The sequence below is a fragment of the Echiichthys vipera genome (assembly GCF_963691815.1).
Source record: "Echiichthys vipera genome assembly, chromosome: 2".
Classification (NCBI taxonomy): Eukaryota; Metazoa; Chordata; class Actinopteri; order Perciformes; family Trachinidae; genus Echiichthys; species Echiichthys vipera.
The window spans coordinates 6261706-6285073 of NC_139827.1; the positions used below are offsets into that span (position 1 = coordinate 6261706).

Consider the following 23368-nt stretch of genomic DNA (forward strand, 5'->3'; position numbering starts at 1 on the left):
AGGACACTTTACAGAGCAGGTAAAGACCACACTCTATGACTTATTTATGATTTACAGAGACCCAACAATTCCCCCGTAGAGTACGGTGGCGTTGAAAACCTTCACTATAACAGACAGGAACGTCAGACAGACCCAGCTCTGTGGAGGACGGACACAACCAGGAGAGTAAAATGGCAAAACTGTATGAAATCTAAATAAGTCATTTTATATCGTAGTCAAATTTCTCTATGGTTCAAGAAACGCTCTAAAGTGCACTGAACATATTCCTGGTACATTCTGTTAAATATACAATTTTCTGTGACCTACATGAGACTTTTGCTGAATCTATATGTTTTCATTACTTTAAAAAGGTTTTGTAAAATGTGGATCTCCAGCGTTGATCTTTATATTTTGGCGAAAAAGCAAACAAACCCATCTACCTTGAACTTATGATATGTTTTGGTTCTCCTTTTCCGAACATGTTTGAGCAGGTTTGAGCAATCAGTAACAAAATGTGTGATGAGGGTAAAAGGAAACCCAAGACAAGTGACTTCATTTCACAGAGAGAAAAACTAGCTTGTCCCAAAACATTTGGTCATGCATGTCCTCTCAGGACCCTGTGATAGACTGGCGTCCTGTCCAGGGTGTACCCCAGAGTGTACCCCAGGGTGTACCCCCCCACGCGTGACCCCGATAGGGACAAGCGGTTGAAGATGGATGGATGAATGAATGAATGTCCTCTCAGGAACGATCAGTTAAAACAATATACTTACCTTTTCCGCGTATTCCTTTAGTTAGAAACCCACTTAAGATACTTTATTTGGCTCACTATCAATGCTGACAATATATTTACAGTATGCTTTTAAATGGTATACAATATATTGTATTGGGGTGACCAGTGGCACAGTGGTTAGAGCAGTTGCCCCATGTAAAGAGGCTGAAAGTCCTCGAGGCAGCGGCCGCAGGTTTGACTCTGACCTACACCCTTCGCTGCAATATATAGATATTTCCTGTATACGTTGTGTTAAATATTGATGACTTCTTGTAGATACATTTGTTCCTCGTACACTAATTCCATTATTCAGAAATCTCCAAGCGAAACAGTCTTTAGTACGTTTACTTTTATTGTTCAGTATAACATGTCCCATACATTTAGACAGAGGCAGCACTGGGCAACATTCACCATCCACACGGCTTCAAATCATTGCCTTTTGTATCACAGACTTAGAGGATGACTCCTTTACTCACAATGGTTACTTGGCCTTTAAGAGTCGTCTGAACCAGGTGAACCTGATTCAAGATTTCATTGTTGAATAACAAACATAAAAATTCATCCCCACTAATGCAAAACAACCTGATGAGCATCATGATCCCTTTACTGGCTAAAATATTTAAGACATTTCAGGAGCTCCAACCCAAAGAAGGAATTCCAGCTTCACCTGATTCGTAGACTGCTCGTTGGCCCTCGTAACGTCTGATACAAAAACAATATCACCCTTCCCATTTCCACATGTACGATTAGTTTGAATGACAAATACTTCATGGAAAAAACGTGAAATCACTGACCTTAAATGAGTCATTCGTACTACAATAAATACTCTAAATGTAAGTGCGAAATTTTGATGCAACTAACCTAAAGGTGATAAACGAGAGTAAATATGAGCTCTAAAATTTATAATCTGAACAGTTTCCAGGATTTTACAAAGGTTGTGTCTGTGTTAGATATTCGTTTGTTCATTTTGTTCTGAAATAGTTTCATTAGTTGCTGAGTGTCACTTGACACGTCTGTTTATTCATTTTTAGGGAGTTAAATATTTCAGCTTTAATACTTTTTTGTGAACCGCCACGTAACGTTTTAATGGCGGCCTATTCACAGAGGTAGTCCCTTACTTTTCCATCTTTCACTTCATGTTTCACTGCCTAAAATCTTGTACTGTAATACTACTACTGGTACATATCTCTGTGGTTTACATAAATACATTATCAGTCATTTTTGTCTGCTAAACACATATTAATTGGAGAGTTGTCATCACTCTGGGAGAAATCATCGTTCTTCCCGCCGAAAGCAGATTCCTCCCCAGTGTGACTCTGCGCATGTTTGCGTTTGTGGAGCCTCAGGCTTTGTGAGCGGCTGAAGCCTCGCCCGCAGATGTCGCAGCCGTACGGCCTCTCTCCCGTGTGAAGCCTGAAATGGTTCTTGAGGCTTGAAGCTCGCGTGAAACTCTTTTCGCACTCGGGACAGTCAAACTTCTCCCCAAAGTGGATTTTCTCATGTTCCCTCAAGCGGCCAGACTGATTGAAGCTCCTGTCGCACACAGAGCAGTGGTAGGGCCTCTCTCCCGTGTGCGTGAGCCGGTGTCTGTTCATGGCCCCCGAGTGAGCGAAGCTCTTCCCGCAGTCCGGGCAGGAGAAAGGTTTCTCCCCTGTGTGGACTTTCTGGTGACCTTTGAGTTGACCCTTTTGGGTGAACTGCTTCCCACACAGATTGCACTGGTAAGGTTTCTCTCCCGAGTGAATCCGCATGTGAATCTGAAGAGCAGACATCTTGTGACAGTCTCGTCCACAGAGCCCGCAGCAGTACGAGCTCTTTATCAGATTGTCATTACACTGATCCTGCCCAGGTGAGGCTGGAGGGCTGTCCTTATCACTGTCAGAAGCAGGATCCGGGTCCTCTCCCGACACTGTGGGAACAGAAATGACAAGTTGAAGCATGTCATTTAGTAACACTGAAGACAAAGAACAACTTGTGTCTGCCTTTTTTATTAAGACATGACTCTCTCTGGAATTCAACATGATACAGGATTAAAAGGTGATAGAAATGAGATAAAAACAATTGATCCGATGATCGGCCTTCAAGTAATTTGTGTGCTGTAAGCAAGCAAGCGTGTGAGTTAATGTTTAAAAAGTACAACCCGTTATGCACCTTTCCAGACTCCAAACTCAAAGCATAGGCCTGTTGCTAGGCAGAATTGAAAAGGTATAATGCTGGCTTTCCATTTCAGGTGTATTCCACTGAATTTAAATAGATATATTAAAGATCTTTGACACAAGATGTAATGGGAGACAGTTTGTAAATTAGTCCCTAAAGGAATTGTAAGAAGCCTTAAGAAGAAACACAAAATCACCACTAACCACAAGTGAAGGGTTTTCATTTTTCAAACCAGTCAGTCAGAGACACCAAAGAGTCAGTCGGAGTGAACTGAAAGAAGACACAGTTCACTTTCCATCATTTCAAATAATAGAGAGTGAGGGTTCTTTCTCTAATAAACCACCTTTGCAGTCTGGTCAACTCAGAATTAAAGCTACAGTTCGTGAAATCTGTCAATTTAAACCGATCAAAACTGGGTAAAAATAAAATAAAACGTATTGTTATTGTCATCTTTAGGCAAAGCGGATAGTGACGAATAAGAAGCACACTCAGTGAGGCGGGGTACACCCTGGACAGGACGCCAGTTTATCGCAGGACACATAGAGACGAACAGAGACAGACAACCTTTCACACCTACGGGCAATTTTAGAGTCATCAATGAAGATGATTATTCATGTCCTCTCTAAAAGGGTCAGAGGCTTAAGAAGACTTTCTGTTGCCTCTAAGGGCGCACTCACACTGTCCTTCCGCACTGGGCCAAAACCGTTTTTTCAGCTAAAGCCTAGTGCGTTTGACCAGTGTGAGTGCAACCGCCCCGCGCATAACTGGGGTTAGCGGGCCGTCCAGTGTGAGTACAAACGGGCCTGGGGCGCGGGGGGAAGAGGGAGGGGGGACAAGTACCCTAAAGCCCGGGGCGCAGTGCAGAAGGACAGTGTGAGTGCGCCCTAACTTTGTTATGAATAAGATATTTTGCCAGTTTCCTACACATTCACACACAGACCTTTTCAGAATTACCCAGATTAGTTTGGATGGAGACTCAGCGCACCAGAAAAAAGGGCAAAGAGAGAGAAGAGTAAGCTGAAGTCAGTCAGAGTCATTCAGGGGGAAGAGGTCCCGGTTAATGACCGTAGTTAAAACAAAGTAGTGAACATTGGGCCTCATTCACCAACCGTTCTCACTTAACTCTCACTTAGGAACGTTTTACGGAGAAACTTCTCATTTGGGCTTGTTCTAAGGTAGGAACAAAATCTACACACACTCAAGGGCACTCTTACACACGTTTGCACAATTGAGTGCTGACATGCTTGTCCAAAACTGATGTTTATCGCACTTTCTTCAATTGTACAGTTGAATAATATGAAATTATTCAAATTCCAATATATTTACAGAATTCATAATATTATTTTTCATTATTTATTGCCATTACTTTACAAAGCAATATGGTCCTTTAAATAAATAAACACTCCCCAAAGTAGAGAGGACAACATGCAGCAAAGAGCTGGACTTAAATGCCTCACCGCAGCAGTAGGAATACATCCATGAGACGTATACAGATACATTTGAGGCAGGTTTTATATATTTGTTAATATCCGCTAACATTTCTACTAAAGTCAAAGCTGTTTTGTTGTTCGCTTCCCGCAGAAGTTCAGCCCATTTCCAAACTGTTTAATTTGTTGTTGTTATTTACATTTTTGGGTCCAGTGCTCCTCTCTCCGTAGACTTTAATTTAGGCTTGATTCTCTCAACGTTTCTTTTCCATGTCTTTGTTGCTGTTTGCACACGGCCCTACAGCTTTTGCCCCTTTATGGGGATTGTCAGGGCGTTTACCTGCTAATTAGCATCATCCACCACAAGCTGCCAATTTACGAGGAAATGCAAGTCACTAACAATTCAGCGGTTTAAGAACACATCATGAATCCGACTTCTCTTAGGAACATATTTAAGGCAAAACTTAGGAAGATACTGGTGAATGAGGCCCTTTATCTTTAAAGTGTTGAGTTACATTTGCATATGTGTAAACTAATTTTCTTACTGTTAACAAGTTCCTCTTCTTCCTCCTTCACTGTGATTCTAATTTCTGTGTTGCTCTCCTGATGCTGTTCTTCAGTTTCCTGCATGGTGCAATCCTCACTACCTGACCCCTGGTCTGGAGCTTCTTCCACTGTAGGAAAAAAACACAAGTGTAACAACCCCTAAATGTTAAAATCACCATTAAAAAAGGAATTCACGCTGCTATTATTGCACCAGAGGGTTTACGTACCACACAATGGTTCCTCCTCTTCCTCCTCTTTCACTATTACATTCATATGCGGGCTGGAAGCGACGTCCTCCAGTCGGTCTTTGGGTTCTGGCAGGTTATTTTCACACTGAGCTGCTTTTTCACAGTTAAGACCGTCTGAGGAATGAGGTTCAACTGCACTGGGTAAACTCTGACTGTCAGCCACCTAGAGACACAGTTTAACAGGAACAAATGGAAGCAACAATAGTGTTAGGAGGTTGTAAATAACTATATGTATAAATGCAGATTCTACTTTAAAGTTGTGGTGTATTGTCTCCACCTCAGAGCTGCTGTTGTTGGCCAGGTCTTGCTGGGATGACTCCCCAACTGCAACTTGAACCGTGTCTGAGATTGTGCCTGATCCATTCTTGTTCTGTGTACACGATCTTTTGTGGTTCCTAAGAGTTCCCGCCAGCGAGAAGTGCCTCCCACAGTCCTTGCAGGTGTACGGCTTCTCTCCGGTGTGAATCCTGGTGTGCCTCCGAAGCTCTCCTGGAGCTACAAAAGACTTATCGCACTGTGTGCAGCTGTAAGGTTTTTCTCCCGTGTGAGTCCGCATGTGTGTCGTCAGAGTCCACTGCTGCGCAAAAGTCTTCCCACAGTCGGGGCAGTGGTACGGCGTGATGCCGGTATGGAGACGCTCGTGTCTCACAAGTGTACCCGACAAGGCAAACCTTTTGTCACAGAAAGAGCACTGGTAGGGCCTCTCTCCGGTGTGAGTCCTCTGATGATCTCTCAGCTCCGCCGCTGAGTTACAGCTCTTATCGCAATCCGAGCACGGAAACTTCTTCCTCGTAAAGCCGGCGACAATCTCGGAGTGCATCGCCTCCAAGTGAGTTTTCAGATGCCAGTGTCGGGAAAAGCTCTTCAGACAGATGGAGCAGTGATACGGCCTCTCGCCGGTGTGTGTCCGCCGATGCAATCTGAGCTCGCCCTGACTGGCAAACCTTTTCTCACAGAAAGTGCATGGGAACGGCTTTTCCCCAGTGTGGACCCTTTCATGGATCATGAGCAGACCCTTTTCTGGGAATCTCTTCTCACACATGGAGCAAGGGAAAGGCCTCTCTCCTGAGTGAGTGCGTAGGTGGCGCTGAAGTTTGGAGGCGTACGGGAAGTCTTTCCCACACACTGAGCAGCTGTGGAGAGACGGTGGTTTTTCGTTCTCGCTCTGGTCAAATGTCTTGGAGGGAGCCTCTGCAGGTACAACGCCAGGAATAGCACCATCTCCTGTGTGAACCGAGGGATGAGAGAATATTTGATTTAGGAAAACAAACATGTTAAAGAGACAATATGAAAACAGTTCATCCCTGAGCACCAAGTGATGCTGAGGGTGGTTAGACACCAAGTAAAGTCCTATATACTACAGGTCAATAAGATAATGAATTTACACAATTAAACATTGTCTGAAATGATCATTTTAGAAAAATGTACGCATTATTTACAGTCTTAGAATGATCCGACAGGTATACAGATATTAAACTGAACATTTTTAATATTGTGAAAGAAAAAAGAGCACTCATACTTAGACTAGATCCAGTCTTTAAGTCTAAAGTAACACCCTTTCAACATACTATTTCCTGGTCCAAACGCTCCGTCGAACCCAACAAACGAAACGGCCTAACCTGTGAACCTTTTATGATCACTACTTTAATCAGAGAGACACATTTTCATCGATAGGAAAGAGGTTAAAAGATCTTTTCCAACAACGAGGAACAGCACTGCAGCCCTGTAGAAATATGAGGCTTGGACCTGGCCTTTACTTTGAAAGGGTGTTAGATCACAATAGACCAATACCCAGATTATGGTTTAAGGATCTCGATTGGGAGAGAAAAGGTGAAACAAACCATTGCAACTCTACTGTTTACAAGTGTCAAACATGGTGCATTCACATCCTAATCAAAGACAAACTGGTCAAATCTAAGCATGCATGTCAAACATTTAGGAAGTGGTGCATCAAGTAACAGCAAATACCAACATTAGACCCCCACAGTACATTGTTAGTGATAACTCTGCAGTAGAAATAACTTGACATATTTGTTTGGGACTCAATTGGTCAGATTTAGACTTTTTGCCATGTTGGTTTTACAAAGTTAGTATTGATTACATGGCATAAATGTTAGATTGCATTCAAATGTACAGTGGGCTGTATTTTTCCTGTCATTTAGTGTAAACTGTACTTTGCTGTTAAAACTTATTTTGCTCACTGAGATCTGAGAAATCCACTTCTTCTCCGTCAGAGTTAATCAGGCCTCCGATTTCCTGCTGATCTTCCTCGGTGAGGATCACAGCTGGTCCAAAGTCGTCTGGGTTTTCAGATCCCATCTCTCAAATATGAAACCTTGAAGAGGTGAAACATCAAGGGTCAGTCAACAGACATTCACATAACAACTGGAAGCAAACGGCTGAATATATTTATCATGATGATGTAAAATGATATGTATATAACCAGCAGCTGTGGAAAATGACTGAGCAACAGCTGTTGGTGTGAACTCTTTGAACTACGAGTACATCATAGAGCTATCGCTAGTCTGAAACTGGATGTGCTTGAAAATAATGATAATGAACATTAAAGAGTTCATCCAGGCTTGCTTTTCTTAGGTTCAATAAGAACCCCAGTGTCCCCTGAGTCAGGACTAAACATGGGACAGGTCTTATTTGTGTCCCCAGTATCAGGACTAAACATGGAGAGGCAGCGTTCAGCTTTTATGCTCCAGACTGAAGACTTTTCTATTTGCCGCTGTTTTTCAATTAACTGCACTGTAACTTCTGTGACTGCATCTTGTATATGTTTTAAATCTTTTATGTTGTATGCGTTTATTTTCCCAATGATTTTAATGTTTGATGTAAAGCACTTTGAATTACCTTGTTGTTGAATCGTGCTACACAAATAAACTTGCCTTGCAGATAAACAGTGATTTTAATTAAAAAACCAAAGGAATCAAAGCAAGATCTTCCTGCTCATTTCTGTTCTATATTTTGTTTTTTAGCCCCTGCAGGAAATTTGAAAGGCTAATTACAAAATGGCAAATCCCTACAAAGACTAACTAATTATAAATCTTCAATATAATGGTCCCAAATGGAAACAAGCTTCTTAAATCAATATATGCATTCAGTTCGTTCAATCATGATGTCTGGTTCAATCACTGTCCTGATACAGCTGATATACACAATAATTAAAAGTATTTCAAACGCTACAAACAGAAATCAAACCTGCCTTGATGACCACTTTAGAACATTAATACATTCAAGATATCATTGTCCGTTCCCTTGTAATTAGGATTAAAAGAGCAAACAATTGTGACTACTGGTGGTGACGCTGATAAATTAGCCTATATTATTTATTTTTACAATTAAAACAATGTCTTATTATTATATTCCCCCCTAGGTTTATACACGCTTTATATAATAAGCACAGCTGACACTAATGATTATTTTCATGGTCGATTATTTTCTCTGTTAATAGTTATTAGTTGTTTGGTCTTTAAAATGTCAGAAAATTGTGAAAAATGTGGATTAGTGTTTCCCAAAGTCCAAGATGACAAATGTCTTGTTTTGTGCACAACACTGAAAGATCCAGTTTAATGTCCTGGAGGAGTAAAGCAACCAGAAAAAGCATCAAAACATTAATTTGATAAAAAATGACTCAAGTTAATAATGAATTATCAAAATAGTCTGCGATTAATTTAATGGTTTGACAACTAATCGATCCCCTGCAGCTCTAAACATGGTGCTGTGATCAGTTATGAAAACAATCATCAGGGATTCATTCTGTGAGTGTAGCTGTATTTATGTTTTACTCCATTCTGGCTTTAACATTTCAGCCTCCAGCACCAGATCTCTCTGTGTTGGGGAAGTACACGACACAGTGCCTTCACCCTGGAAGACATCCATTGTCCTGCTCAAGGACACTTCAGGAGGGCGGATGCTTTGTTGTGACCGGGGTTTGAACCTGTGCGTGATGGACAGTCTACCTAAATGTGTTGTATAATGAATAACCTATTCAGGTGCAACACTTTTGGCTATGACACTGTTACAGAGTGTACTATAAAACCATTTACTGTGGTTTCAAGTGGTTTGAATGTCAAGGGAAGCACTCGACGACAGCCCAGTTAGCTCAGTAGCATTGTAGCTTGATGGGAGTCCTTTTTTTTTTGCTCCATCCCTTTAAGTCCCATAATTGCAATTGAAGTTAAGCAGCAACCTAATTGACAAACCTGTTGGTAGCTATGGTGATACAGTGAAAAACCCATTACACGTGGAGCACACCGCCGTCCAGACACCAGTGTTTGACCTCTGGATGAGCTGCATCAGGCGTGACCAGCGCTTTGATCTCGCCGACCACCTCTGCCTCTGTGGAGACTGTTATTAGCCAGCTAGCCACTGACATGGCGTTCACTAGCACAAGGCTAACAGAAAGAGGCTGCAACACCAAAAACTAACATGTCTGGGCTTTGGGGTAAGACGCATGCGCAATGGAACCGTAGAGTGATGGTTTCTGCTCAGGTGCACTTTTTGTGTGAACTTAAGGCTGTTTTTTTCTTTCATTTTCTCTTTACATGATTATCAATAACACAAATGTACTTAAGCACAGTGATACAGTGTTACTTTCCCAAATAAAGGTCCCAACTCTTTAACATAAAACTTTTAATTGTTCCATAATAGCGCGACAGGTATTATGGAAGATTTAACATAACTTAAGTCTCTTACAAATACATAATAACTAACTATATAAATAGATGTGTACAGGAATAAAAAAATAAATGCTGAAGTAAATGAATAAATAATGAATGCATCAACCCCCTACCTCATTGACATATGGACACAGAAATATAGAAAGACACGTGGGTGAACAAAAATATAGTAATAAATGTAAATATATTTTATTTACTAATTTAAGCATGTATTTGTACAATTCCTGTATTTATGTATACTTTTATCCATGCACTTAATTACTTATTCATTTATTTGAGCATTTATTTCTGTATTCATTTATTTATGATTATTTTATTTCTGAATTAATTCATTCCTGTAATCATTTATTTTTGTATTCATCATTTCTAAATGTATTTATTTCTGTATTCATTTATTTTAAATGTATTTATTTCTCTATTCATTTATTTCTGAATTCAGTTATTTAAGTATTTAAATCCTTTGACGATTCATACATTTATTTTATTTATACATTTAATCAAGCATTTTGTATTTATTTATATATTTCAGCATTTATTTATGTCAGAATTTATTTGTTTATTCCTGTATTTATTTATTGAGACTGTTTAATCTTTACTCCATAACCTATTGAGCCTCAAGTGCAGACCAGATGTTACTGCGCATGCGTCATATCCAACAGATTTGACCTTTTTACTTGGTGTCCCAGCCTCCTGCGATTAGCCTTGCACTAGCACTGCTGATATTAGCAATTAGCTAACGATCCCCCCTCCCCTTTAAGCTAAAGCCGCTATTCCACACTAACAAATAACAGTCCAGACACATTCAGTATCGACTCCAACGTGAAAATAACACGTTAAATCTGCTGCAAACGTCACTAACGCTCGTATAACGGCCGCTAACTCCGCTAGCTACCGTTTAAAACAACGGACAATAGACGTGTTGACCAACCTCAGCATTGATGTCTCCTCAGGTGAAAAGTAGCCGCTCGACAGAAGTTTATCGAAACGACTTTGCAATGTTTCTACTTGTCTTTGCTTTCTTCATGCTCAGTATGTTCAAGCAAATGTGTCAAATTAACGCCAACTAACTGTGGAGTTAAGTTAAAGGAGCGTTTGGATCTGAGGATAACCTGTTAGCTGTTAGCCACTTGCACCAGTGTCGGAACTTCCGGTTTGGTTTCTGAAACCAAAATAAAAGCCCCAAATAATAACACTACTGTCATTGTAAGGTTTTTCAAACGCGTACCTATCACATTAATATTTCTTACTTATTACTACTTCTACTTATCCTTAAAATATACAAATAGATGGGATTATAATGTATAATATATATGTCAGGTGTATTAAGGTTTGATATGGAGAAGGGGTAAAATTAAATAAGATATTCTTCTTACTCTTTTCGGACACGTTACACTGTTTACATATTTTGTTGGTTATTTTGTGTTTTATTACTAACAAAAAAACAACAAATGTGTTCCTATTTTGTCATTGTTTGCTTTTTCCATTTGTTTCCATTGTATGTTGTTGCTTTCACATGTTCAAATTAAAAAAACTAAATTATGCCCAATGTCAGAGGTGAAATCATCCAAGTAATGTTAAATAATGTTTCTTTTGACACTTTTACTTTACTTGAGTATTTCGATATTATGTTACTTAATTATCACTACATTTCAGAGGGATATAATGTACTTTTACTGCACATTACACATTTATATAGTTGTTTTTTTTTACATAAAAAACACTTATATATCTACTCAGTAGTATACAAGTAAAATATTAGCTAAAATATTCTTCATAGCTCCACTTTGACAAATTGCAACATAAAAATACTCTGTCATGTATTTGTTAAGTGATAAAAAGAGAATATAATATTATATAATAATATTTTATTATATTTTGAAAGGAGCCATTCTGTATTATAAGTGGTTTTACCTCTTAGTGTGTGTTCATATATAATTTTGTCTGTGAACATATTAAATTGTGGTTTTAGTTAAGCCAATCATCTGAAAGGGGAAACATAAACTAACAACAGATTCTTTGGGTCAAAAACAGCAAATACAACAAGCAGGATTGTTTTTCTTTTTTATGATCCTAAATAAATCCTGCTGAAGGTTTTTAAAGAGAGGAGGAACGTGAGGAAAGGATTCAGGGGCAGGGCGGCTGGATGATGATGATGATCTCATCTCATCTCATCCCATCTTCAGCCTCTTATCCGGGGTCGGGTCGCGGGGGCAGCAGCTTTAGCAGGGGACCCCAAACTTCCCTTTCCCGGGCCACATTAACCAGCTCTAACTGGGGGATCCTGTGGCGTTCCCAGGCCAGTGTGGAGATCTAATCTCTCCACCTGGTCCTGGGTCTTCCCCGAGGCCTCCTCCCAGCTGGACGTGCCTGGAACACCTCCCTAGGGAGGCGCCCAGGGGGCATCCTTACTAGATGATCCTGAACCACCTCAACTGGCTCCTTTCAACGCAAAGGAGCAGCGGCTCTACTCCGAGTTCCTCACGGATGCTGAACTTCTCCCCTCTCTCTAAGGGAGACTCCAGCCACCCTCCTGAAGAAACCCATTTAATTAACCCCATAATTAATGACAATTTTTAGACTGGCGTCCTGTCCAGGGTGTACCCCACCTCACGCCCGATGTCAGCTGGGATCGGCTCCAGCACCCCCCGCGACCCCGACCCCGGGATAAGCGGTTGAAGATGAAGATGAAGATGAAGATCATACTGTGTACTGTTGTAGAAATCATCTGTGGTATTAATAATGACATGAATTTCTCCTAATGTTCTGCAAAGCAAATGTAAACAATCTCTTTTCTGCATCAGCTGTGGATTTAATCTCTTAAAAAGTTATGATCGCTGCAATGATTTCGTATTCTGCTCTACAGAAACGAAACCACAAACTGATCCATTCTGTATTTTCTGTGAACGCAGAACTGGTAGATTTGACAACCACAGGTGGTGTCGTAGCACAACTGCCGAGATGCGACGTCTCTGTTGTTAATATTTCACTCACTCGGGTTTACAAAATAACTTCCTGACATTTAAGTAGAATGAAGTGTTTTTTACACTCACCTCCCTGGAGGCTTGACAAAGGGCGACGACTTCCTCCTTCTGGGAACAGCGGGCGTGGTCAGCTCGGATCTTTGCCAGTTACACTGAACTCAAATGTTACTTTTCATGCTGGGAAAAATTGTCAATGATCAAAAAGTCACGATAAGCCTCTTAAACAGCTCCTGCAGCAGAATCCACTTCTGCACAGCCCATCTGTTTACATATGTAAGAAAAAAACACTACTACTGACACTAAATATGATTTTTCTTTACAACATTTCAATCACAAATGGATGTAAAAGCATTTTCTACATTCATCAACCTAAATAAAGTGACTCAAACTAAGAATAAATCTATTCAAATTAAAATAACTCAAGTACAGAATAAAATAACTAACTTAGCAACAGTGCATCCAACAGTTTTATAGAAGATGAATGGAAAAACCTTTGTGTGTGTTTGAGGAGTTCACCTCTTCATCTGGATGATAGAAAGTTATTTTGTTTTGTACTTTTTTTTTATATAAGTTTGTTTGGGGGGGGCAGTAGCTCAGTCCATAGGTGACTTGGCTGGGAACCGGAGGGTCGCCGATTCGAGTCCCTGTGTGGACCATGAATGGAGCGTGGACTGGTGGCTTGTGAGGTGCCAGTTCATCTCCTGGGCACTGCTGAGGTGCTGTTGTACAAGGCACCAAACCCCCAACTGCTCGGGGCGCCGGTCACTGGCAGCCCCCTTCGCTCTAACATCTCTCCATTAATTGCATGTATACAGGTCCTGTTTGTGCATGTGTGTGTATTTCGGGCCTGTGTGTGTAGCATGATTAATAATAATAGAGTGTAAAAATCGAATTTCCCCGTTGCGGGACTAATAAAGAAATTATTCTTCTTCTTAAGGATTTGTTTTTACTTTGATTATCTTTTTTTTAAACGAATTGATCTGCTGTGGATAAATATTGTAACACAAGATAAAGAACATGAAGAAATCCAAGGGGGTAACTATTTACTGAAGGCAGTATTAAGCCTTATTTACAAGTTAATGGATGGATAATCACTTTAAGTTAGGCAGTGATCTTTGATCGGTGGACATTTTGTGCAGTATGCTGTGCTTTTAAAATACCAAGTGTCAAAAAGGAGGGTGAGTAGGTCTTACTCCCAATTTCATAATGTAAGGAAGAAACATGTTTCTGAAAAATGTCTGTATTCCATTAACATGGTTTTTAAAATAACAAGGATATTGTGCATATTTTTTTAAACATTAAGTATTAGTATTTGGCATGCAGTATACAAAGGCACTCAAATTGTACAGATGGGGTACAAGAGAAGAGTAAAACATAAAAACATGGGTACAAAACATGATTACGATAAAGACGACACAGTAAGCTTCCAAATTATTCTGGGCGTCCCCCGCCGACTCTGTAACGCACATTTTCAGTAACCGTCTCTGCTGTAGGTGGGAGGAATGGAAGGAAGAAGTAGAGTAACGAAGAGCTATTTACTGTAATATCTTCAAACACAGTTCACAACCAGAAATGGATCAATAGATCGACTGTTAGATATCCAGCCTGGCCCGTTGCTTCGGTCTACCGAGCTGTCTGGTTGGGCCGATGCGTTTTCCAGCATGCGTGCGCTGATGCTGCCGCAGACCCTGGCGGTAAATGAAGCTCTTCCCACACTCATTGCACTCGTAGGGTCTCTCGCCGGTGTGAAGCCTGTGGTGAACCTTCAGTTCCTCCGCTCTGGAGTAGCCTTTCCCACAGACGCTACAAATGAACGGTCTGTCTTTAATGTGGGTCTGGTAATGTGCCGTAAGGTACGAGTTAATCCGAAACGTCTTCCCGCAGATGGAACATGCGAACGGCCTCTCCCCCAAGTGTTGCATCTCGTGCAGCTTGAGAGAGGAAGCCGTGTGGAAACCCCTGCCGCACTGTGAGCAGAGGAAAGGTTTCTCCCCAGTATGGATGCGCTGGTGAATCTGTATGTAGCTTTCATTGATGAACCTCTTGCCACAGTCGGGACACGAGTAGCGCTTCTCCTTGACGTGGGTTTTCATGTGTTCTTCCAGCTTTTCTTTGTCGTTGAACTGAATGCCACAGCGGCGGCAGAAGAGAAGCTGTGACTCACCGGGGTCAACTGCGTCCGATTCCTCAGCTGTTTCTGCGTGTGTGGTGATGTGGTGCGCTTGTAAAGCTGAATGACTCTCACATTCTTTTCCACATTCCAGGCAGCGGAGGGATGATCTGATCCTGGACTCCCCCGGCAGAGACTTCAAGTATTCGGAGAGCTCTGACGCTATGGGATTCACCTCATCGTCAAAATCCACGGTGCCCTTACGACCTTCACAGAGGCAAAAGGAGACACAAATCATGTTTTACTCTTCAAATATAACAATTTTTGCATTGTTTAGAATTTCAGTTTTCCTTTACTTATTGTTTACACTGAGCCAGGTTTCATATTACAGCACTAAAATAAACTAATCTATTTTTAAATCTAGGCATACATATACACAAAAAGCACTTCACCTATACAAACACCAAACTCAAGATAACTTGTTTTGTGCTGAATCTTTAGTAATGTTTTAATATTTTAGCATATTTAGTAACAACTATATTTCTTATATATCCCAGAAAGAGAATTTCAAATCATTAAGTAATAATCTAATCTCACCTAAGTGGACTTTGTAGTGTGTTTTGAGATTCCCCTTCTGGTTGAAACCCCGACCGCAGATGGAGCAGCAGTAAGGTTTCTCTCCTGTGTGGATCAGCTCGTGCCTCTCCAGTTTGTAGGCGTGAGGGAACTCTTTGCCGCACACTGAGCAGTGGTACTCCATCTTCTCTTTGGGCTTCTTCAGGAGCTCCGGAGGTATTTCAATTGGAACACGAACCATCTTTCTGCCGGGGCGTTTCTTCCCTGTGTTGGAGAAAAAGAAGGTGAAATAATAAGATCAGGCTGTTGATTCATGCTTCCATAATGAGCTTGTGGACTTATAAACCAACAAAGTTCTGTGTTAATAGTCTTTGTTGCAACAACTCTTGTCAACTTGTTTTCCGTTATTTAAATAGCGTTTATTATGGTTTAGGTTAAGGTTGACTTTCTGTCACGTTCTGTTTACATTGTAGCAGCCATTAGCGGCCAGCGTTGCGGGTTGCCAGGGTTGTCTGTTGTTGGGTGCAGCTACTGTAGGCTGGCATTGGTTGAAATGGAGTTTACCAATCCTGCAGCTGCTTATTTGTCCCAGCAGCTGAGTGACCGGTGACGGGCAAATACCAGAGTCAGTATAGGCCAAGCATTCACTCCATGGACTAAGATAAAGGAGTTCAATGGCATTAAAACACACGGCTAAATGGCTACGTTTCTCCTTGATCGGTAAGCTAACTTTCATGTTTACTTAGATGTAACGGTAACGGCTAACGGTATCTGTCAAACTCCTCTGCAATACTTGTTTTTAATGGTGCGATTTGCCAGAGAGGATGGGTTCAAACAGGCTCAAACAGGCACCAGTCTCCTGTAGGCCACTGGGCCAGGTCTGACTGCTGGAATCATTTTTGTTGTTGCGAATACGATATTGAGACACTAGATGGCAGTATTCTGCCCATTCTCCATATTCAACCTTTAATGAAACTGTCTTGTAACTCGCTCACAGACTTTGTCACCTACAGTATAGGAAAGGACAGTTTAGAGAAGCACATGTGGAGATGCAGCTACTACTGCTGCACCTTCACACAGCACCACCCGAAGGCAATGTTGGAACTACTGATGATCATCAAAGACAACGTGCGTTCCTGCTCTGTAATGTGTCTTCTTTGTGCTCATGAGACAACATTAAACTCCACCATTCATCTTTATCAGCAGGTGTAAAATAAAAAGTATTGGTAGTTCCTGTGTATCCACTGGGATAAATCACAGCACCGGGTTTTTAACTGCAGGCTGCCATGCAGAAGTAGAAGAACCATACCCTGCATCAACAGTTAACATACTGGTGAAACTGAGCTAACCATGGAATTACATGGTATAAGCCAACTTCAGACAGTTTAAACTCAGTCACCTTTCTTTACTTTGGTGAACCAGTGATCATAAATCCATGTAAAACATAGCTGAGAACCCTTTTTACACACTCTTGTGAACCATTTGATTTGCTCTTACCAGCAGAAACACCTGTTTTTCCTCCTTCTCCTTCAGCAGATAGTTTGGCATCCTTCCTTCGTCTGTAAGGTCGCTTTGCTGGTAAAAGAAAAAAAAAGGTTATGACTTTGGTCTCAAACATAAAACCGATGTGAAACTGGTTTATGGACATAGTTTGGGGATCAAGAACTGGTTCAAAAACAGTGATTTGTTAGGAGATTACTTTTTGACGTTAGTTACAATATTGCAGATCAGATCTAGGACTCAAAAAGAGAGGCTCCCTCGTCTTTACCAGCAGCACGACGGACAGTTTTTGAGTTTGATTCTTCTATTTCCACAATGGGAGGATTTCTCTTCCTTCTGGTGCGCCGTGATACTATTGGATAAAGAGTAATACTTGTTATTACATTAACAAAACAATAGCGTGCAAAATTATCATTTCAGAAGCATAAACGTACATTTAACTGACATCAAAATCAAGCACACTCACTTCCTGGCTCTGGCTCTGCCTCTAGGTCTTCGTTATACACCGGTGGAGCTTTGGAAGTCTTTCTTCTGGGCCTTCTTTTTACTTTGTGACAAAGAAAAATAGCAGATAATAGTCCCAGGTGGAAAGAAGCACTTATTATATTGATTCTGAATACCATGTTAAGGTAAAACGACCCACCCAGCTCGTATTATGAATCCTCCGTATGTTCAACTTAAGCTAAGAATGTGTATTACAGTGAAAATCGTCCCATCACTTCGCTTACCAGGACTTGCAGGAACTTCTTTCTCGGTGTCTGAGACGTCCAACGACACCACTGTTATTTCTGGAGCCTTCTTCCTTCTCCTCCTTTGCCTCTGTCCTGGCAACATTGTGTGCAAAAATACAACTGAGTCATCACTATTATTTACAACTTGCACTTTTCATTTTTTTCATTTAACTTGTGATTACTTGTGTTTAAGGGGGCAGCTGCCATCTTTACTACTCTCTCTTTTTCCTCCCCTTCATCTTCCTCTTCCCCCACAGACACAACTTCCATGATGAGCGTTGGGCTACTGCTGCCTCTCTGGTTTTGGCCTTGCAGCTGAGACCCGGGCAGGATGACACCCTGTGATCATAATAATTAAAAAAAACATCAGAAGCATACCCCTAAAACTGTAATTTAAACTATAAGAGTGCTGTTTTCCATCTGTGCAACAGCGGGCGAATGGCACCGGTTAATTCGTAATACTGCCTATTTATCTACACTGCAGTGAGACTGAACTGTCTGCTAACAAAGGGTTTCCATTTTTGAATGTTGATGTTGAACTTTGAAGGTAAAATCTAAACATTTATACATTTAAAGATGTACTCCACAAGAGTTTCATCTATTTAACTGTCTTTTAAGGTCCTATCTATCAAAGAGTGAAAACAATGGTGATGACCCACAAATGAAAGCACTTGTTGCCTTTTGCCAAGTATTCCAACATCCCTGTCTGTGGCGACATTCCCTCTCTAGATGTAAATAAGCCGCCATGTTGGTGCCGCTGCTGACAGCTGTTGGTCTGTGAGCCGAACTTCACTAACGGTTGTGCTGCGTTCACTTGTAATCAGAAATCAAGAACTTCCAACTTCAGAGTCAGGCTTGTAGTGAGGGCAGACGTGTAATAGGAACGCGCGTGTGTGTGTGTGTGTGTGTGTGTGACAGACTGGAAGTAGAGAGGTGAATGTGTTTCAATAAATTTACAAAAGAGCAAGTAAATAAATAAATAAACGTCAACACAGTGACTATAAACGTGACAAGATGGAGGGTTCTGAAAGAACAGGATCGGCTGCAGTTACACCTTACTGCAAAAGAGGCCGCTAGAAACACCGTGTCTCATTTCTTATGGAGTACGTCTTTAAATCAGAAGTTACACTGTGCTATTCCACTCATTTAAAAAAAAAAAACAACCTTAAGATTTAGGTGGATTTTAACTCTCCTTCATCCATCAACAAAGTAGTACTTTCAGCAGGGCACCCTTTGCAGGGATATCTGTCAAAAATACAATTTGAGGGGGCTTTAGGGACACTTATGACTTCATATCTAGTGGATCACAATTCTGGTGAATATTAAAGCTCATGGTCAACCTGGAAACGCTGAATAGCAAAGTTCAAGTTTTTCAGGTTCTGTGGGGCAGATATTTACTCAATTTAATTGTCCTTCTGGAGCTTGAATATGTGGTGCAGTTTAATTGTATTATAAGCTGTGTAATAGCATTATATATATGCAGTCAGAGGAACACATGAAGACAAATTACCTTGCTAGGATGAGGACTTTCTGTGCAATTAGAGCCTCGATCAGGACTATCGCCTGTAAAAAATAAAAAGAATCGGCTCAGATTCAGAGAAGCCTAATGCGGCTGCTATTCAACATCTTCAACATTACTTTTTAAAAATAATTGATGTATGCAGCTAAATGCATTTTTTTACCAATGTACCATTAAACTGTGAACGTGAACAAACTCAAACAAACAAAAAAGAACTAAGACAATAAGGATTTCGTAAATTTAAAATACATTTTTCTATTTTTAACTGATAAAACCTAAAACAACAGGTTGTGGCTGTGCGGTACAGGTGCTGTTTGAATCACTTACTGGCGTCCCATTCAACTACTTCTCCATCAGAGTTGATTAAACCACCAATTTCTTCATCTTGTTCCTCCTCCTCCTCCTCCTCCTCCCCTGCCTGCAGCCTGACAGTCAAATGGAGCGTTTGGTCCTCTAAGTTTGCAGAGGTCATCTTGAGTTCATGTGACGTCAGGGGCTTCCCTTCAGGAGAATCCTTAAAACAGAAGACACAGAAAAACAGTGACTCCAGATCTGGACATTTCTCTCTCTCTCTCTCTTTGGTTACAATGCATGCTGATAAAACATCTCCAAACTGACTTTATTTGATAGTTAAATTAAATCAAAATTTGTAGTTTTGTTATTTTAAAACAGGGCTTCACGCAAGAAAATGTTTGTTTTGCTATTCTAACGCTCTCACTGTCTCTCTCTCACTGTGAGGATTGTCGATTCACCAAACTATCTATATGGTAAGGATGGGAATCAAGCTTTTCAGGTCCTTGAATCAATGCCAGCATGTTTTTCCTTACAGTTGTAAAACTCCATGTCAAACTTATCAAACTCATCCATCGACATTGCTGGAAACTTTCAACAAGAATCAGCGAAGAGGAAGAAAGTGTTTGCATTACATGATTAAATATGACAACGGTGCAGCTTGAATTGTCTGTGAAATTATCATTTCAAGTAATTGTGGAAACACCAGCAACATGCTGGAACATCTTTCTACACACTTTTTGTCGTCGTTGTCGTTAAGAATATCAGTGTTTCCCCTACCATTATATCAGCACACACACACACACACACGTTTGTATGCAAGAGAAAATCACGAGTAAAATAAAATTGACAGACACAAATTCTCTTAAATCACTTGTACAAGAAAGAATCTGTTCAAATGAATAGTTATTGTGTGAGCCCCACTGTAACATTATTTACATTTATCTGCAATAAAAATATATAAAATAAGTAAGCTGAGGCCGACACCATATAAAGATTAGATGTGTATTTGTACATACTGTTTGGCACGGTGCTGATCTTTTGGTCTCTTCTGCTCCTGTTGTCAAAGAAGTGCTTTGTTCTACATCAAGGCTCTGGTCTTGAACGCAACATTCATCCCCCGCATGTGTTCTCTGATGGGATTTCACGTTCCTTTTTTGAGTGGGGGTCTCCTCACGTACTGGACAGGGGAAGGGTTTCTCTCCCGTGTTATTGCACTGATGCACAGTCACATTTCCCTGCGCTTTTCCGCGTATACGGGAAATCTTCGGTTTCTCATCCTCAGAGTCTGTGAGCATGTGTCTCTGCGGCCCCTCTCTGCCAGAGGAGCTCTGCCCGTGGAAAGTGGGGCCTCCAGACTCCTCTGAACATTTCACCACCGGATATAAACGCTGTCTCTTTACTCCGTACGCAATGGAGCTCTCCTTCCTGCACGCGTTGAGGTCGGGATAACAAGTGCTTGTGGAATCGTCCTCTTTTTCTCCCTCTGAACTGAAGCTGTCGTCTGTGTTGAACATTACAAGGAAGAACAAAAATGCAAAAAATCATAAATTGAGATTTTTTTTGTGTGTTTGTACATCATCTAGTAAAGGTGATGTTAATATTTAAGACTTCTTCCACTCACAATTTTCACTCACAGTCCAGCCTTCCTCTTCCTCTTTGATGATTACTTGAATCTCTGGTGTCTCACAGTTGTATTCGGGGCTTGGGAGTGCTTTCTTTGAATCGTGCTGTGGTAAATTCTGCTCATCGTAGTTTTCATTTAGACTCAGTGACAACGGATCTTGGAGTTCAGGATCCTGTTAATAAATAAAGACATAAAAGTCACTTTACACTCAGAAATGACGGGGGACAAAGGGCAAAAATGCTCCAAGAAATCTCAGAATGCCCCTAAAAACATGATAGATGTGCCAGTTTAGATCAATATCCTAAATCATTTTGTTTCCATTCAATTCATTAAATTTCCATTTCAGCACAACGTCACTTTCAAGGTCCATTTCCAAGCTTTTCCAGCCCCTTACAGCTGTGGTAAAATAATAGATTTCTACGAAAACATACGTACTGAGAATTATTATTTTACGTTTTCATTTCAGGCTCTGACCTATTTTATTTCTACTCTATAGCTGTTTGTCGTGACAGAAATGCACATACAATTTCAACCATTTTCATGCAGTTAATCCAAAATGTAAGCACTTTTCAAACCTTGAAAACACAACAGGATTTCACTTTTGCACTCACACAAACCCTGATCTGTGCACGGCCTTGCCTATAAGCCAGTATGCCTATCACCAAGGTTTTTCACTCATTTATCTGTGCTAGTAATACGTTGCATTCATGTAAATGTATATTTTTAGACATTATTTCTGGAGGAAAAAGAGGTTTGATAGATTATCAAACAGGACCCCCTGCAGTAACTCTTAGGACCCCCTGGAGGTCCCGGTGTTGTGCCGTATTCAGCACACCTGCCGTGAAATGCACCCCCTCGCATTAAAGGTGATATTCTGGATCAGAAGGCTGTTGTTTCCACCTATAGGAGTAGCTTATACACAGGTAACCACATTTAATCACACACTTTTGAACCTATGAATTGCAAGAAAAGCTGGAATCATATTCAGGAAACACTGAGTCAAATACATTCAACTTGCTCAAAAGATCCATTTATTTAATTTTGTTATTATGGCTGCAGTAGATTTCCACAGAACATACAACAAGGTGTTGTTTTGTGTTCGCTATTATCCAAGTTTGTGATTTTAAACTCTTTAAAGTAGTTTAAAGACTGTAAGTAACCAATGCTCTGACCGTTGTGGGTTACCTCTACGTATGTATACCTGTATATATATGTATATATATATATATACATATATATATATATATATATATATATATATATATATATATACACATACACCTGTATGTATGTATATAAGCTACTCCTATAGGTCCAAACAACAGCCTTCTGATCCAGAGTATCACCTATAATGCGAGGGGGTGCATTTCACGGCGGGTGTGCTGAAAGTCTCTATGGCACAAGCGACTTACTTAATGACACTTGACATGAAAGCAATGTTGCATTAAGCTGCAGGATTAAATACATAAACTTCTGTTTCATCATGCTAGCTACCATTATAATTATAATTGTCATCGTGAGCTACCTGTCTTTTTTCCACCCAACCGTTAACACACACATGATAAACCAGCGTACTGTGAATTATAGATACGTTTTAATTAATTAAATCAACGCTCGTTAGTTTAATAACAAACGTCACTAGCTACATAGCTAACAGCCAAGCTATTATGACAATACTACAGCTGTTGTTAAATGTAGCATCGACAGGGGCGTTAATATTCACACCAGCGTCACCTCAGTCGACCTAACGCGGTTCTTCTCGGGTAACGAGCGACCAACGTCTCCCGAGCTAACGTTAGTTAACGGTTAACGTCCAAACGGCGGTTAGCTGAGCGATAACAGCCCGGATAACAGCGGCTTAAGTCGCGTCCGTTTACCTCAAACATCATGCGATGTGGACGCCGGTTGTGAAGGTTGTCATAAGAAAACCATGGTGAATAGTTAATTAAGCTAAATTATTGCGGGTGACAGCCGCCCGTCATGATCTAAGTGTCTGTGTTAGCTAAACAGCTTCTTCCTCTTTCTCTTTACCCACGGTGATGTCAGGTCACAGGAAGAGTCATACCGCCACCTACCGGACACCGCGGGGAACAGGGGGAATACAGGAGGGAGGGGGAGAGAACACGGGGAACAGGGGGAATACAGGAGGGAGAGAGAGAGAACACGGGGAACAGGGGGAATACAGGAGGGAGAGAGAGAGAACACGGGGAACAGGG

General features: G+C 40.8%; 2 protein-coding genes across 3 annotated transcripts; both read right to left on the bottom strand.

Annotated features, from left to right (window-relative positions):
* Window positions 1-1153: 1153 nt before the first annotated feature.
* Window positions 1154-10902, bottom strand: LOC310958914 (uncharacterized protein). Its single transcript, XM_083930078.1, has 6 exons — window positions 10746-10902; window positions 7331-7464; window positions 5407-6353; window positions 5109-5292; window positions 4881-5009; window positions 1154-2660 (listed from the first exon to the last, which is right to left on the bottom strand). The coding sequence occupies exons 2-6, from the start codon at window positions 7446-7448 to the stop codon at window positions 1963-1965; spliced, it is 2076 nt and encodes a 691-aa protein (XP_083786204.1). The 5' UTR covers window positions 7449-7464; window positions 10746-10902; the 3' UTR covers window positions 1154-1962.
* Window positions 10903-14057: 3155 nt separating this feature from the next.
* LOC310958901 (uncharacterized protein) lies at window positions 14058-23138 on the bottom strand. Of its 2 annotated transcripts, XM_083930057.1 has the most exons (12): window positions 23030-23138; window positions 21150-21324; window positions 20545-21029; window positions 19562-19748; window positions 19226-19278; window positions 17898-18054; window positions 17713-17808; window positions 17451-17531; window positions 17253-17336; window positions 16982-17059; window positions 15506-15748; window positions 14058-15175 (listed from the first exon to the last, which is right to left on the bottom strand). In XM_083930057.1, exons 1-12 carry the CDS (start codon window positions 23039-23041, stop codon window positions 14391-14393), a joined length of 2436 nt encoding a protein of 811 aa, XP_083786183.1. In that variant the 5' UTR covers window positions 23042-23138; the 3' UTR covers window positions 14058-14390. The 2 variants fall into 2 exon arrangements, with proteins under 2 accessions (XP_083786183.1, XP_083786184.1); XM_083930058.1 differs by lacking the exon at window positions 23030-23138 and having other exon boundaries at window positions 21163-21281.
* Window positions 23139-23368: the final 230 nt, after the last annotated feature.

What these genes read in the sequence shown, in the direction of transcription:
- LOC310958914 (XM_083930078.1), bottom strand. Translation starts at nt 7,448, where the DNA reads ATGGGATCTGAAAACCCAGACGACTTTGGACCAGCTGTGATCCTCACC. An exon ending in AGTGGATTTCTCAGATCTCA is followed by an intron (nt 6,354 to 7,330) that starts GTGAGCAAAATA and finishes CGGTTCACACAG; the next exon opens with GAGATGGTGCTATTCCTGGC. An exon ending in AGAGGAGGAACCATTGTGTG is followed by an intron (nt 5,010 to 5,108) that starts GTACGTAAACCC and finishes TTTTTCCTACAG; the next exon opens with TGGAAGAAGCTCCAGACCAG.
- LOC310958901 (XM_083930057.1), bottom strand. An exon ending in AAAGTCCTCATCCTAGCAAG is followed by an intron (nt 18,055 to 19,225) that starts GTAATTTGTCTT and finishes TTATGATCACAG; the next exon opens with GGTGTCATCCTGCCCGGGTC. An exon ending in ACACTACAAAGTCCACTTAG is followed by an intron (nt 15,176 to 15,505) that starts GTGAGATTAGAT and finishes GCCTCTGTGAAG; the next exon opens with GTCGTAAGGGCACCGTGGAT.